General features: G+C 62.8%; 1 protein-coding gene across 6 annotated transcripts in view; it reads right to left on the minus strand.

The window, feature by feature from the left end:
* Window positions 1-9,460: 9,460 nt before the first annotated feature.
* The window catches only part of GK (glycerol kinase), a 45,279-nt gene continuing 38,743 nt past the window's right edge, over window positions 9,461-15,996 (minus strand). For 4 of the 6 annotated variants that reach the window (XM_029079617.2, XM_029079621.2, XM_029079619.2 and 1 more), the window contains 4 exons: window positions 15,748-15,891; window positions 14,599-14,679; window positions 11,929-12,015; window positions 9,461-9,679 (listed from right to left, as the gene is read on the minus strand). In XM_029079617.2, the coding sequence (XP_028935450.1) occupies window positions 9,669-9,679; window positions 11,929-12,015; window positions 14,599-14,679; window positions 15,748-15,891 (323 nt within the window). In that variant the 3' untranslated portion in view covers window positions 9,461-9,668. Of the gene's footprint in view, window positions 9,680-11,928; window positions 12,016-12,065; window positions 12,320-14,598; window positions 14,680-15,747; window positions 15,892-15,996 lie in introns of those variants that run through there. The other 2 variants (XM_029079622.1, XM_029079620.1) reach the window with 2 other exon arrangements.

Genomic DNA, 15,996 nt, shown 5'->3' on the forward strand with positions numbered 1-15,996 from the left:
TGGATACAAGCACGTGATAACAATGACGATGGTATTTGCTTAGCGCTTACTCTAAGCGCTGTTCTAAACCCTGGGATAGATTCAAGGTCATCGGGTTGTCCCGCGCGGGGCTCACACTCTCAGTCCCCGTTTTACGGCCGAGGTGCCTGAGGCCCAGAGGAGTGAAGTGACTTGCCCACGGTCACACAGCCGACAAGTGGCGGAGCCGGGATTCGAACCCATAACTCATCGAATGAACAGACGGGTGGAGGATTAGAACCCGGGTCTTTCCGACTCCCAGGCCCGTGCTCTATCCACTAGACACCCCCCCCCCAGCCCCGCCCCGCCACAGCTCCTCTAGTACAACTGCTTTCCATTTAGTTTTCAGGCCGGGTCCCGGGCCCGGGGCGCATCCGCGTGCGGAGGTGGGATTTCCCGCTCCCGGCCGCAGCCTGTCGCGGAATTCCTCGGCTCGGTTCCGGCCCTCATCTGCTTCTCGGACGAGCAGCGGCGGGGGGCGGTGGAAAGAGCCCGGGCCTGGGAGACGGAGGTCGTGGGTTCGAATCCCCCCCCCCCCGCCGCTTGTCAGCTGGGTGACTTTGGGCGAGTCACTTGACTGCCCTGGACCTCATCTGTAAAATGGGGCTGAAGACTGCGAGCCCCCCCGGGACAACCTGATCACCTTGCATCTCCCCCAGCGCTTAGAAGAGTGGTCTGCACATAGTAAGCGCCTAACCAATACCAACATTATTATTAGTAGTAGTAAGCGCCTAACAAATACCAACATTATTATTATTATCCGGCGACCACTTTCCATGGGAACCCCCGATTAGACCGTAAGCCCGTCCAAGGGCAGGGACTGTCTCTATCTGTTGCCGATTTGTACATTCCAAGCGCTTAGTACAGTGCTCTGCACATAATTAGTGCTCAATAAAGATTATTGAATGAATTGAATGAACGAACCTCGGCGGGGAAGCCTAAATCCGCGACGGGGCGCGCGGTCTCTCCATGAGCTCCCGCTCACACTCACACTCCGACCGTCCGGGCGAGAGACCCTCCGACCAGCGTGGGGAAGCAGCCCGGCCTGACGGGGAGAGCCGGGGCCCGGGAGCCGGAGGGACCTGGGTCCTCATCCCCACTCGGCCGCGACTCTGCTGCGTGACCTCGTGCAAGTCACTCCTCTTCCCCTGCGCCTCAGTCGCCTCGTCGGGAAAACGGGGATGAAAACCGTGGGCCCGGGACGGCGTCCGACCCCGTGTCTGACCCGGCACTTAGCACGCTGCCCGGCCCCTAATAAGCTCTTCGCAAATACCGTTAAAAGAAAGCGACAAACACCGACGGAGCCTCGGAGCCCCCGGGACCCCGGCCCGGCCTCGCCTCCCCTTACCTCGGCCACCGTCGTCGTCAGGGGTCGTGGGTCCTAATCCCGGCTCCGCCACTCGTCAGCTGGGTGACTCCGGGCCGGTCGCTTCACTTCTCTGGTCGCCTCAGCTGTAAAATGGGGACGAGGACCGCGAGCCCCACGGGGGACAGTCGGCTGACCTCGTATCTACCCCGGCGCTTAGGACAGCGCTTGGCACACGGCAAGCGCTTAACCGATACCGTCGTTATCGCGATCACATCGTCGGCCAGGGAGCAGCGGGTCCCGGCCGGGAAGGAGCACAGAGACCGTCTGACCGCAGGTGCCCACCCGGGCCCGAGGGCTGTGCCAAGCCCGGCGGAGGAGTCGGGGGAAATAGACCCTTGGCTTGACAGAAGGTGAAGCCCTTCCCCGGGAGGGGCTGGGCCTGACTGCCAGGACCCTCTCAGCTCATTTGCATCCTACTCACAAGAAATCCTAATTGTCATAATAATAATAATTAAGGTCTTCGGTAAGCACTTACTCCGCGCCAAGCACCGCGCTAAGCGCCGGGGAGGATACGAGCAAATCGGGTTGGACGCCGTCCCTGTCCCGCATGGGGCTCGTAGTCTTAATCCCCATTTTATAGATGAGGTCCAGATGATGATGATAATACTAATAATATTAATGGTGTTTGTTAAGCGCTTACTCTGTGCAGAGCACCGTACTGAGCGCTGGGAACGTACAAATCGGCAACAGATAGAGACGGGCCCTGCCCTTCGACGGGCTCACGGTCCGAGCGGGGGAGACGGGCGGACGAGAACGATGGCGATAGAGTCGAGGGGAAGAACATCTCATGAAAACGATGGCAGATGAATAGAATCGGGGTGATGTACATCTCATTAAACAAAATAAATAGGGTGACCAAGATAGATACGGTCGAGCGGACGAGTACGGTGCCGAGGGGATGGGACGGGAGGGGGGAGGAGCGGAGGGAAAGGGGGCGGGGGGGAGAGGGTTTAGCTGCGGAGAGGTGAAGGGGGGGGTAGAGGGAGCAGAGGGAAAAGGGGAGCTCAGTCTGGGAAGGCCTCTTGGAGGAGGTGAGCTTTATTTGTCGAGCACTTACTCCGTACTAGGCACTATGCTAAGCGCTGGGGAACATGCAAGCTAGTCAGGTGGAGTTTTCGAGTCTAGACGGTCGGCTCACTGTGGGCAGGGAATGTGTCTGTCTGTTGCTGTAGTGTACTCTTCCAACCGCTTAGTAGAGTGCTCTGTACCAAGTAAGTGCTCAATAAATAAATTATAATGGTATTGGTGAAGCGCTTACTACGTGCCAAGCACTCTTCTAAGTGCTGAATCCAGTTGGCTGCCTAAGTGACACGGTCCACGTCCCCCACGGGGCTGAAGCTCAGAGAACAATCGTCATGTTGGTATTGGTGAAGCGCTTACTATGTGCAAAGCGCCGGGGGGGGGGATGCAAGGTCATCGGGTTGTCCCACCTGGGGCTCGCGGCCTTCATCCCCGTTTTCCAGATGAGGTCACTGAGGCCCGGAGAAGTGAAGTGACCCGCCCCAAGTCCCACAGCTGACGAGTGGCGGAGCCGGGGACTAGAACCCCCGACCCCCGACTCCCGAGCCCCGGTCTTTCCACTGAGCCGCGCTGCTTCTCTGAGCCAAGTGACCGGGCCAAGGTCACCCAGCAGGCAAGTGGCAGAGCTGAGATTAGAAGCTCATTCGTATATATTTTTATTACACTATTTTGTTAATGAGATGTCCGTCCCCTCGCTTCTATTCATTGCTATTGTTTTCGTCCGCCCGTCTCCCCCGGTGAGACCGTGAGCCCGTCAGCGGGCGGGGATCGTCTCTGTCTGTCGCCCAACTGTACGTTCCAAGCGCTTAGTACAGTGCTCCGCACATAGTAAGCGCTCGATAAATACTACTGAATGAATGAATGAATGAATGAATGAAAGCCGGCTCCTCCTGACTCTCGGGCCCGCGCCCTGGCCACTAGGCCACGTGGCTGAGCCGCAGGTGGCTAGCGACGGGACTCCGATTTCCTTCCGGGCCGTCGAAAGGCCCGGCGGCCCGAAGGCGGCGTCCCGGCCGTTGCTTCTCAGACCGCGCCGCTGACCGGTTTTGGACCTCCCCTTGCTCCGGAAGCAGGATGCGATTCATCGGGCTGCGTCGACTCGCCGTGAAGCAACGTCCGCGCCTGGAAGCGGCCTGGTCTCCCGGCAGGAGGTGGGCCCGGGGGTCGGGGGCTCCGGGTTCTGATCCCGGCTCTGCCGCTCGCCTGGTGGGGGGGGCCTCGGGTAAAGCGGTGAACGCTCCGTGCCTCCGTTTCCTCATCGGTCAAAGGGGGATAACATACCTGCCCTTCCTCCCCCCGAGACAGTGAGACCATCCGGGACAGGGACCGAGTCTCACTCGAGAAGACGGAGCCTGGGCCTGGGAGCCGGAAAGTGTACGGGTTCCAAGTCCAGCTCCGACGCATCTGCCGTGTGACCTCGGGCGAGTCGCTTCACTTCTCTGGGCCTCGGTTTCCTCACCTGGGAAACGGAGGTGAAGAGCGTGAGCCCCACGTGGGACAGGGACCGTGTCCAGATCGATGAACTTGCATCTACCGCAGGGTTCAGAACGGCGCTCGGGACGTATTCAGGGGCTTAACGAGGACCAGAATTATCACCCCAGCGCTTGGCACCTGATAAGCACCGAATACTATCATTATCGTTATCGTCTTCGTTATTATCGTCATGGTTGACGGGATCTCCCTTAGATGGCTGTGAACTCAAGGCGCAGATGGAGGCGGGATAAAGATGTCAACTCCGCTTCAAAGCAAGAGGCCGGAACCGCTCTCACTTCCAATTCATTCATTCAATAGTATCTATTGAGTGCTTACGAGGTGCGGAGCGCCGAAATCTGAATTTCCCCGGTTTGAGGGTCACCTCCTTGGAGGCCCCGGCCAGACCCACTGCAGGTGGGCACAGTTTTGGGGACCCCCCGGCCGACTGACCCCCCCCAAAACCGGGCCAAATGGCCCAGGGGCCTCTGGTTCCCCTGACCAGAGCAAGCCAGCGGTCCAGATCCACCGCGGCCTCCTTGAGGCGCGCCTCTTTTCACGCCGAGACGGGGAGAGGCTCAAAGGCCGTTTCGTCCTTTTCCTCCATGGGTCCAGGGACCCGACGCTCCTCAGTCAGGCGGGCACCCCTCCCGCCTTCCTGCTCTCCGACTACCTACCGGCCGCCCTGCCTCCACGACGCTCCCGACGGGCTCTAATCGCCGCCGGCGGTCGCGACCGGAGAGAGGCGCCCCGTGGGTTTACGCCGCGTACCGGTCAGCGTTGGGTTGGCGGGGAGAGGCGGGCATTCGTTCAAATCCTATTTATTGAGCGCTTCCTGCGCGCCAAGCACTGCACTAAGCACCTGGGAGGGAATAATACAACACGACGCAAGGCGCCGAGGCCAGGGACGTGGTCGGGACAACCGGAGAATGGGTCTAAAGGGGCTCTGGCCGCCCACCTTCGCCGGAAGCGAGTCCTCCCGGCGTTCTGCAAGCCGGCCGCGGGCAACGGGGTGAAGCCCGGCGAGCCCGGCCGGGCCCCGACGAGGCAGGGCCCGGCTCGGAGCGACGCCCTTCCGAGGACGGGGCGGCGCCGGGAAGCAGGGAAACCAGATTTGGTCTTGGGAAAGGAAGCAAGTCGCCGGAGGGAACGGGATGGCAGCGGGGAGGAGAGCCCCAGGCCACTTCCGCAATCAATCAAAGGTATTTACTGAGCGCTCGCCGCGTGCAGGGCACTGTACCGAGCGGCTGGGAGAGTGAGGCAAGACAAGGTAACTGATACATTCCCTGCGCACAGGCCCAATCTGCATTTCCCGGCTGTCCATCAGGAGGGATCACTTAGCCCCTTGCTCTCCACCGTGGCTCACATTCAAATTAATTCAGTTTTTAAAGATTTTGATATTGGTTAAGCGCTTACTATGTGCCTCGCACTGTACTAAGCGCTGGGGTGGGTACAAGGTAATCGGGTCGGACCCGGTCCCTCTCCCACCTGGGACTCACAGTCTTAATCCCCATTTTAAGAGAAGCTGAGAAGCGGCGTGGCTCAGTGGAAAGAGCCCGGGCTTTGGAGTCAGAGATGATGGGTTCGAATCCCGGCTCTGCCACTTGTCAGCTGTGGGACTGTGGGCGAGTCACGTCACTTCTCTGTGCCTCAGTGACCTCATCTGTCAAATGGGGATTAAAACCGTGAGCCCCGCGTGGGACAGCCTGATCGTCTTGTATCCCCCAGCCCTCAGAACAGTGCTTTGCACATAGTAAGCGCTTAACCGATACCACAATTTATTTTATTTTTTTTATTTTACATTCGAGAGAACCGAGGCCCACCAGTGAAGCGACTCGCCCAAGGTCCCTCAGCAGGCAGGCGGCGGAGCCGAAATTAGAACTCGGGTCCTCCTGACGCCCGGGCCTGGGCTCCAGCCACTAGGCCACGCTGCTTCTGTTCCCCAAGTGGGGTACGGCGTAGCGGACAGAGCGAGGGCCTAGGAGTCGGAAGATCATGGATTCCCGTCACGGCTCCGTCATCCGTCTGCTGTGCGGCCTTAGGCGGGTGACTTCTCTGGGCCTCAGTTACCTCATCTGTAAAACGGGGATCAAGACCGACCCCTACGCGGGACAGGGACGGCGTCCGACCCTATTTGCTCGTATCCACCCCAGAGCTTCATACAGTGCCTGGCACACGGTAAGCACTTAAAAAAGACCGTTATCATTATGATTATCATTCCCGAGGGGTCAAGGCGGGCAGGTCCTCAGCAGGCCGCATCGACTCCCTGGCAGACGGAGAACGGTGCGGCTGGCTCGCAGGCCGGGTCCGCGCTCGGGTCTTAGGGAGAAGATGGGCAGAGGAAGCGTCGTCAAATTCTGCTGGAGTGAACTCTCCCAAGCGCTCAGGTTTGGTGCTCTGCACGTAGTCGGTGCTCAGTAAAAACCGCCGATCGACCCATCGAAAGGCCTGGAAGCGCGGAGGGCGCAGGGGAGTGGTTCGGCGGCAGTTCCGGGGGTGAGGAGTCCCAGGAGCCCGGAGTGTCTCAGGAAGCCGTCTCGGGGCACAGAGAGGCGAGAGAGCAGAGGGTATCACGCGGGGGAAGCGCCGTAACCCAGGGCGGCCCGCCACACCCGATGGACGGTGCCCGTCGCGGCTTCCGACCGGCCCCCGGACCCTCGTTCTCCGCCGGGCTCCGAGAGACGAGCGTCCAATAACCGACGGGGCGACTGATTTAAATGGATTTATTCGCCTCACTCGCCGTGGAGAGGTACAATTCCAAGTAAGACAACGCATACGTTGTGCCATTTCGAGAAAATGATTTCACAGCATACTCAAAATTTCGACAGTGTCTGTCAAAATGACTTACCGATCGATCCAACCCGCCGTGGTAACGACCCCGACGCGTTAGAAGCGTTGTCCCCGGTTCTCCCGGATTGACTTGACCAAAAAAGATTCTGCCATCATCACCCGGCGTGAGGGATGAGGGAATCGCGGCTACAGGCTCCACAGGCGAGAAGGCAGCAAAATCGAAACGGAAAGGCCACCGTGAACACGTAGATTTCCTCATCGATAATCTGTCTACTCCTCTAGGTTCTAAGCTCCTTGCGGGCAGGGAACGTTATAATAATGTTGGTATTTGTTAAGCGCTTACTATGTGCCGAGCACCGTTCTAAGCGCTGGGGTAGACACAGGGGAATCAGGTCGTCCCACGTGGGGCTCACAGTCTTAATCCCCATTTTACAGATGAGGGAACTGAGGCACGGAGAAGTTAAGTGACTCGCCCACGGTCACACAGCCGACAAGTGGCAGAGCTGGGATTCGAACTCATGAGCCCTGACTCCAAAGCCCGTGCTCCTTCCACTGAGCCACGCTGCTTCTCCATCTACCCACTCCGTTACAGTGTGCTCTGCCAAGTGCCTAGTGCAGTGCTCCGCACACAGTCAGCGCTCGATAAATACCCTCGACCGATCGACACGAGGCCACGGTGGCAGAACCGAGGAATTCCCCCGGGGCAGCCGCCCCGGGCCTCATCTTCCGCCTCGACCGCAGAAGTCGCCGCGGTGGAGCCGGGGCGACAGAGGTACCCCGAAACCAGCCCGGAGGGGTCCGTGCCAACCCTCGGGCCAAAACGCCCCAAAGCGAAGGGCTGGCAGCAGCGGGCCGAGCCGGAGTTGGAAGAGGGACGACTCGCCGCGGGCGTCCCGTGACGGAAGCCGGCCTCGACCCCCCCCCGTTGACATCTGGGCCCAGAGGTCGGTGCCAACGGGAGGTCAGCGGCCCGTCTCGGCCAGGGGCGCCGGGCACCGTGGCCGGGCAGGGCCTCTGGCCCGGAGGACGACCCGGAATCCTAAGGGCCGCCCACGGTTGGGGCCGACCTCGCTGTCACTCCTCCTCCCTTCCCCCCGCCCCGGGCCACGGGAGGCCACGTCCTCATCCGTCTCACCGGGCGCGTCGGCGGGACAGGGACGCGTGTGAGAAGCGGGGGGCGGGGGCGGGGGGGGATCGTCCGCCGCTGCTGAAATACTCGACGGGCACGCTCTGCGGAAAGGAGGCCGAGTCCCGAGCGTCGCTTACGAGTTCCGCTTCCGCGGCGTCCCGGGAGCTCCGCGCTCGGCTGACCGGTGGAACGGTCCCGTTCCCGTTGGCTCACGTCTCGGGAGGGCGCCGGCTCTCGGAGACCCAGGTTTGCCCCGAGACCCCCGCCGGGACCCTCCGAACGGTTCTCCGTACCGCTGGACGCTCCTAAGCCCGGTCCCCCTCTGGTGATCCTTCTCGTCGCCGGGAGGGATTCTCCATCCTCTGAAGCGGCGAGAGGTTATTTAATAGGTTCATCTTCCTCTTTTGGTGATCCATCCGGACGCGGCCGACGTCCGGCTCTCGGCCCCGCCGGGTTTCCTTTCCCGTCGGGGCTGAGGTTTCGATTCCGGGCACGCTCTTCCATCCTCCGCCGGGATCCCGGCGCGGGGGGTCGGGGGGCCGGTAGCGTGGGAAGACAGGGAGGACTGTCGAGCGGGGAGCTACTCCCCCAGACTCAGAGCCCGGCGGCGGCCGGCCGGGCAGGCGACCCGCGAGCCCGGAGCGGGGGCCTCCGCGGCTCCTCCGTGCGGGCGGCCTCCCCCGGCGGCACGTTAGCGGGCCCGCGGCCTCCCCCCGCGGACCCGGCGGGCCGGCCGTGGCGACGGGCCAGAGGTCGCCCGGGACCCCCCGCGGACGGGCGACGCGGGCTCGACCGCTCTCCCGACCCGGAACGTCGACGGCCATGGGGAAAGGGGGAGGGGAGAGCGCCTCTCTCCCCGCTTCTCTCTCTCCCCCCCTCGTTTGCCCCTGGAGGTTCAGGGGACACGGGTTCCAGATTGGCATTCCATCGCGGAGGGATTTAGGTGGAGGGGAACCGGCGGCGGGCTCGGGTTTGGTCTGAACTCTACCGCTCGGGCCCCCGTTTTGGAGAAGCAGCGTGGCTCAGTGGAAAGAGCCCGGGCTTTGGAGTCAGGGCTCATGGGTTCGAATCCCAGCTCTGCCACTTGTCGGCTGTGTGACTGTGGGCGAGTCACTTAACTTCTCTGTGCCTCGGTTCCCTCATCTGTAAAATGGGGATTAAGACGGTGAGCCCCACGTGGGACAGCCTGATTCCCCTATGTCTACCCCAGCGCTTAGAACAGTGCTCGGCACATAGTAAGCGCTTAACAAATACCAACATTATTATTCTCCCTCCGTTCCGGGTGACGTCTCGTCGGAGCTACGGGCGGCGCGGGGGACGGCGCCGGGCTCCCGGCTGGAATCGAGGAAGGGACCCTCGGGGGAGAGGGAGGGCCAGGGGGCTCGACGCCACCCTCGCCTTCTTACCCGCGTGGACTCCCCTCTCTCAACCAAGGGCCCGCGGCCCCCCATCGACATCCAGGCCCCTCGGCGGACGCGGGCCGTCCGTCCCACGAGGCGGTGGGTGAGATCCGAGTTCCTGGGAGGGGGCGGACGGGCCGCGGGGAACGGGGGGCAGGGCCCGTCTGAGGCCGGCCCTATCTTCGCTGCCCATCGCCTCGGGAGAAAAAAAAACCCGACCAAAAAACATCCAAACGGACCGAGAAGCCAAAAGCCAAAACATACTGTGTGTTCACGCTGTTCTTTCAGCTGCACTTGCTTTATTTCAAAGGACAGGTCTACCCGCCAGGTCCTCGCGGGCTCTGAGAGCAGCAGCTTAGAAATAAAACAGAGTCCTACGGGTAACGTCGCCCTGACGCGGACGAGACGGAATCGCTGGATCGGCCAGGCGCGTCCGAATGCCCGCATCCCGGAGCCGTGGAGGAGCGCCGCTTTACGGAACCCCTAGACGGAAGAGAGGCCCGTTAGAACGGCAGAGTCGCCTGAAGCCGCGGCTGTACGGTCGGCTCGGGCTTCGGGCAACTGCCCGAGGACAGGGTTGCCTCCGGCCCGATACAGTCGATCCACCGACGGTACGTACTGAGCGCTTGCCGTGTGCGGGGCGCTCTACTGAGCGCTTAATACACGCGAGGTTAACCGCTCTGGGGGCCGTGGCCGGGTCCCCCCGGGCCCCACGTTTGGGCGACTGTGCTAAGTGCCAAGTGGCCCTCAGATCTGAGTTCTGGGCCGGAGGGAATTCGGGGTTTGAGGAGAGGGAGCCGTCGGATCGGGCCTCGGACGTTCACCGACACTCTCCGGTCAGGACAGGGTGACCGAGGGGAGACGGGTTCGGTAATAATTACAGTCGTGATAGCGTTAGGCGCTTACCGTGTGTAAGGCACCGTGCCGAGGGCCGGCGATCAACACGCGGGTGGGTCCCCATCCCTCGAGGGGGCTCGCCATCCAAGAGGCGACTGAGACGGGGGACCCGAGCCCGACTTTCCGGGGATCCGTCTCTCGGGGTGCCCGGGGAGGCGAGAGCCGGAACCACCGGAGGAACCCATCGGAGAAGCCGACACAGACGTCACGACCGGACAGCCTGCCGCAGGTCGGGAGGGGCGGGAGGGGCGCGACCGAGAGAGGCTCTCCCCGTTTCGGGGGCCGGGGAACGCCGGGGACCCGGGGCTCCGGACTCGGTCGCCTCATCCCACCCCTCCTCGCTCTCCGTGAGCGGAGGCGGCCTCCCGGCGCCTCGTCCGGAGAGACCGCCGGAGGCCATTTCGACAGGAAGAGTTCACCGGGCTGCTGGTCCCATCCCACCCAAGGGCAGGGGTCCCTCGTCGTCCCCTGGGGCTCCCGGCCGGGGCCGGGACGGCAGAGGACGAGGGGAGCCGGGGGACCCCGGACGGCCCCGCCCCTCGCGAGGGAGGACCCGGGGGGCAGCCGGGCAGGGAGAGGCACCACCCTCCAACCCCCCTCCCCCCACGGCCGCCATCGGCCTCGCTCTGCCCCCTGGGCTGGGCTGCGGGGTCGCCGGGTTGGGGGCCGGCGGCCAAGCTGGTGGCCGTTTCTAGCATCCCCCGTGGGAGGGCTTTCCTCCGGTTGTACCGAGGCCCAAGGGGAGCCTGAGCGGCACCGCCCAAGCCCCAAAATCAAAAAGGGCGGGGGGGGGGGGGGCGTTGCACCGGGGCATCTCCCTCGGCGACGCCGGGGCCCACCTATGGCTCCCGGGACCCCCTGTGCCTGTCCGGCCCCAACGGGCGAGAGCCCCGGGACTGCGGTAGCCGGGGCACTCAGAGGCCCGAGACTGGCTACCGGGAGACCGGCTGCCCGGTTGGCGCTCGCTCGTGTACCTCCTTCCGTCCTCCCGTCAGCTGAATCGAGAACATAGCGAAATGGCTCCTTTTATATTCAACCCTGCCCGTATTTCGAGTTCCACTTGGGGGAAGCCCAGGAACCTGCCGGGTGGTCATTTGCTGAACAAGAAAGGGGGCAGATGATGTTTCCAAAGAGGAAAGGCTTTCGATGATTTGGGGGGAAACAGTGGGGAAAAGGGCTGCGTTTCTGCCAGCGGTCCGGATGATAGGTATTTTTTTTTTTTTTTTTTTTTTAACAGTCGCACTGCCCGCCAGGGTCTTCAGAGGCTCGGCTTGCTCACCGTGGGCAAAGGGGATTCGTTCCACCCACCAGGCTGACACTCGCGACCGCGGGCAGTTCGGGCGACCATTCGGAGCGGGCGAACGGCCGGAGAGACCAGCGATGGTGCCAGAAGGGAGGGACGGATGGAGGTAGGGGGGAGAATGGGAGCACAGATCCAACACCTCGAGGGCACCCCCCCGGAGTATTTTGGCATTACCCCCTTCGCTCCCCCGCCCCAAGGTCCACAACGGGGAAGCCCGGTGGACCTGAGCCTAGACGGGCCACCACGCCCGATCCGGGATCGTCGGTTCTTGGACTCGTAGAGGTTCGTGGGTCGGGGGTGCCGACCCTCGGGGCATTCTAAGCCAGGCAGCCGGGCCCGGGCGTGGGCAGAGGGGCCCACCGGGCCAACCCTCCGAGAGGGGGGCGCCGCTGCGCCGGCCTCGGGGACCTCGGGAGTCGGAGGAGGCGTCTCCCGTGCCCCCGCCGGGGCCCACACCCGCACGTAAACACACACGCACACACGAGCACGTTCGGCTACCTCGTAACATCGGCTAACGGAAATAGGAACTGACCTGAGATGTGCCTTGCTCCGATTAACATTATCATGCTACTCACTATAAAAAAGCCCAGGGGAAGACTACAGAAGATACTAGGGTCACCTGAAGCCATCCAGCGCCAAGGATTTCCAGGCAAGCAAACAAAAGAGAGATACGTAAATTGCATAAATCGGTGTTAGGAATCACATCCAATATGACACAACAAGCTACACGAACAGAAAAGTCTATCGCACCAGAGCTAGCGAAGCGTCGGACGGCCCCCGAGGGGCGGTGACGGTGCGGGCTTTGAGGCGGGGGCCAGAAAGGGGCGGGGGGCCGGGCACGCAGACCCAGAACGCGGGGCTGGGGACCCCACGGCGTCGCTCGCTCGAGACGTCTCTCTAGCACGGGGATTGGTATCGGCCCCCTGAAAAGGAACCCGATTTTTGCTGGAGATCACGGCAGATGACCGCGTACCTACCCGGCGCCGAGTGCAGTGCTCGGCACATGGTGGGCGCTTACCAGATACCCTACCGCTCACCATTACGGGTGGGGTTTCCCCGGGGAGGCCGCCTGGGCCCCCGCCGTGCCAAGGAGGCGGGCGGCTCTCCGACCCGGCACATGGCACGGGAACAGAGGCGGGGGGGGCCGAGAGAGGTCCCCGGGAGAGACCTCGGTTTCCCTCTGCCCACCGCAAGGGCCGTCCCACAACCCGACCCTTCCCTGAAGGTCCCCGCAGTCGCCCCAGCTGTTTGACATCAGCTGGTCAGATCTGGTGTGTGTGTCTAAAGATGGCATTTTTCCCCCGGCTTTCCCAAGTCCCGCGCCCCCAGGCACCTTAAAGCCATCAAGGTGCTTTCTCCAAGAAATCCGGCCCAACGGATGAGGCGGGAACGTTGGCAACGAGCTGGAGCCGGCAGGGGCCTCGCTCCCGGACGGAGCTTCCCCGTGGGAAGTTTCTCCGCCTCCAGAGAGGAAGCGCTTTTCCCTTCAGGGTGGAGGACGATGCGGCTGGCGCTCCCGGCTTCCCACCGGAGGGGAGGGGCCCCCGCCCCTGCCATGGACCAACGGGTCGTTTCAGAATTCTGTTGCCCGAATGCCACTCTACCATACCGGTGGGCCCTAACACCCAGGTACGGCCCACCCGACACCCGGCCAGCCTCAGAACTCCTCAAAGGGAGGGACCGGGTCAACCGAGTCCACTGTCTTCTCCCAAGCCCCGAGTATAGCGCTCTGCGCATGTCGGATGCTCAAATCGACAGCTCGGACGGACGGGAGCGCCCGTGTCCCGTTCTTTCTCGGAGGACCGAATACCGGAAGGAAATCCCCTTCTATTCCGTCCGCGGGAGCAGACGGATTCATTCCAATCGGCTTCCTATGCCTTTTTACCTCGGATTTCTTTCTCTCTTGCCAGTCAAGGACCCTTGGGAGACGAAGCAGGGGCGGGGGTGAAGGGGAGGCCTCGGGGCAACGAGAGACGTGAGCCAAGAGACCACAAAACCCCGCGAGAGGCCACTAAGCCTCAAGGAGCGTCCACGGGGCCGGGAGAAACGCCCGCCCCGGGACCCGGCCGCCACCGCCGCCACCCTGAAAGGAGAAGCTCGCTTCTAGAACGTGCGATTAACGGAGAGGGAAAGGAAAGTCATTTAGAGGAGAAGGAGATCATTCCGCCAAGCAGCTTCTAGGACGATCGCGGGAAAGACGGACCTCCTGGAGGTTCTGACCGACTGATCCAAGGGCTCGGCCCGCAGCCGCTACGGGGAGGCGGAGGGGGAGGCCGAGGGGCTCCCGCCAGCACTGGAAACCTCGGGCTAGACCTCGGTCGGGCCCCAACTGCCAGGACCCGGGCGGGACGGGTACGTGAGTGACTGAGTGTGTGTGTGCGTGCAAGCCTGCCCCTTCCAGAGCTTCCCCCTAGAACGTCAGTTTGGGGGAGGCGTTTCGTTGGCCGCGTCTCCAGATTAACAGGAGAGCTGTTGTTCACTAGCCCCGTGAAAGGATTTCGTGCCCGGGGGGACATTCTCTTAGGGTTAGACTATAAGGGGAACTGGTCCCCCGGAGGGGCCCGCTTCCCTCGCCGTTCCCCGTCCCTTCCCGGCAGCCAGCCAGGCCTAACGTGGCTCTCTGGATTTTCCCCTCTGAAATGCCTCTGGGGGGTCAGGAAGAAAGTCATTTTGCAAAGAAAGGGGTCAACCGTCACATCTGCACCGTCTCGCCCTCGGTCTTGAAAATAGGCCCCGGTCGGTGAAGCTCGCATCGGATTCCCGACCGACGGACCCACCCGACAGGTCAAGGGTTATTTTCCGAAGCCTAAGAGGGAAATACAAAACGGTCTCGGCCGACTTTTCTCGTCTTTCTCTTCAGGGGGAACCTAGAATGGATTCTGCCCCGAGGCCCGAGCGTGCCGCCGCGGCACGGGGAACACAGTCGCGGCGGCCGCGGACGGCCGGGCGAGGTGCCCGCCCGCTTTCCGAATGGAACGAACCGGCGGCTGAATTTGCGCTTCCTCAGTTCAAGGAGAAATTCAGTTTTACGCTATTTTAAACGAAGAGCACAGACCTCAGTATCGGTGGCTTCCCCTTTTCCAAGGAAGGAAGCCACACATCTCTGCTCTCCACAACCCCCACCCCGTAAAAAGCGAGCTATCCGGTCCGACCCGGCTCCCCCCGAAGCCCTAGCGAGCGGCATCCGCGAGAGGACATTTACCCTGCGAGCTCGTCTGAGCGGTGGCCCAGCCCATCGACTTCGCCACCGCCTTCTTCCACGTGGCGTAGCGGACTTCGCTCTCTGCAAAGGAACAGACAGATCGCTCTTACCGCTGCCAGGCCCCGACGAGTGCCCGCTTGGTGATGCCCTCTGTGAAAAGGGTGGGGGGGGGGGAGGGAGGGGCGGGGACACAGGCACCCAATCCCAGAGAGGATCAGCTCTCCTTGAGCCTCGGAGCACAGGGGCGAGGACAAGGCAGGCGGCCCTCCGACTCTTCTGTCAGCATCAGCTTGGCAACCGCCACCGCCTCCCCCCGCCCCCCCCCCGACACTGCCCCTCAGGCACCTTTTGAGAGCACCATCCGGATGTCCACATTATAAACGCTCAATAAATACTACTGAATGAATATCCTTATCCTGGGAAAGGCAGGGCGGGTGAGTGGCAGGAACGGCTAGACCCGGAGCCCAAGAGGACCGGGGGCGGGGGGCGGCCAGAGAGCCTGGCCCTCCTCTACTACCGTTCCAGGGACGGCAGGACAGCCTCGCCGGGGGGTTCCGGGGTGGACCGCCCCCACCCCCACGGCGTGGAGAGGCCCAAGACGTCCGGACGCCCGTCCTCAGAAAACCTGAAGCTCCCACGTTTGGCGCGCTGGAACGCGGACGGAACCCTTCTCTCCCAGGTGAGTGAAGGTGGGGACCTAGCGCAGCCAAAATTTGGCAGTGAAGGACGGACCGGTTTCCGGGCCACCTCTCAGGCGAGAGCCGGCTTCCTCCAAGCGAGCCCTCCCACCCGGTCCCTTCCGCTGGGGACCCGAGCCTGCCGGGAAGGGGGCCGCACGAGCCCAGGAGACTCGTCCTCTCTCTCCCAAACCTCCGTCACCTTCCCCATCCCTCCAGGACCCATCGAGCGCGGGGTTCTCCACAGCCCGGAAACCCGGGGGGATCCCAGGGACGCCGCGGTCCCTGAACCCCGATAACCCTCCGTCTCTCGCAGGACTCGAGCCGCGGGTGCCGGGGAAACCAGACGGCGAAGAGTACCGAGGAGATCCCGTCGGGTTCCCGACGGCGCCCCGTCGGTCTTCTGGGGAAGCCTCCGGACCCGGGAATATCCCCAGGGAAAAACCCGGGGGACGCGGGCGGAGCCCCTCACCCTCTTCGTTTATCTGAGGCTCGAAGCGCTCCATGGTGACGGCCGACAGGTCCTCGGGGTCCAGGCTCCAGACGGCCACTCCTTCCGCCGAGCCGGCGGCCATGGCGGCCCCCAGGGCCGTGGTCTCGGGCATGGAGGGCTTGACTGAGCGGGGGAGGAGAGAAAGGTCACAGAGGCCCGTCAGCCCGGGAGACTCCCCCCCTCCCCCCCACAAAACCAGAGGTCCCCCGAGGTCCCCGTCAGCCCCGG

This window comes from Ornithorhynchus anatinus, chromosome 15 (genome assembly GCF_004115215.2).
Source record: "Ornithorhynchus anatinus isolate Pmale09 chromosome 15, mOrnAna1.pri.v4, whole genome shotgun sequence".
In the NCBI taxonomy this organism is placed as follows: Eukaryota; Metazoa; Chordata; class Mammalia; order Monotremata; family Ornithorhynchidae; genus Ornithorhynchus; species Ornithorhynchus anatinus.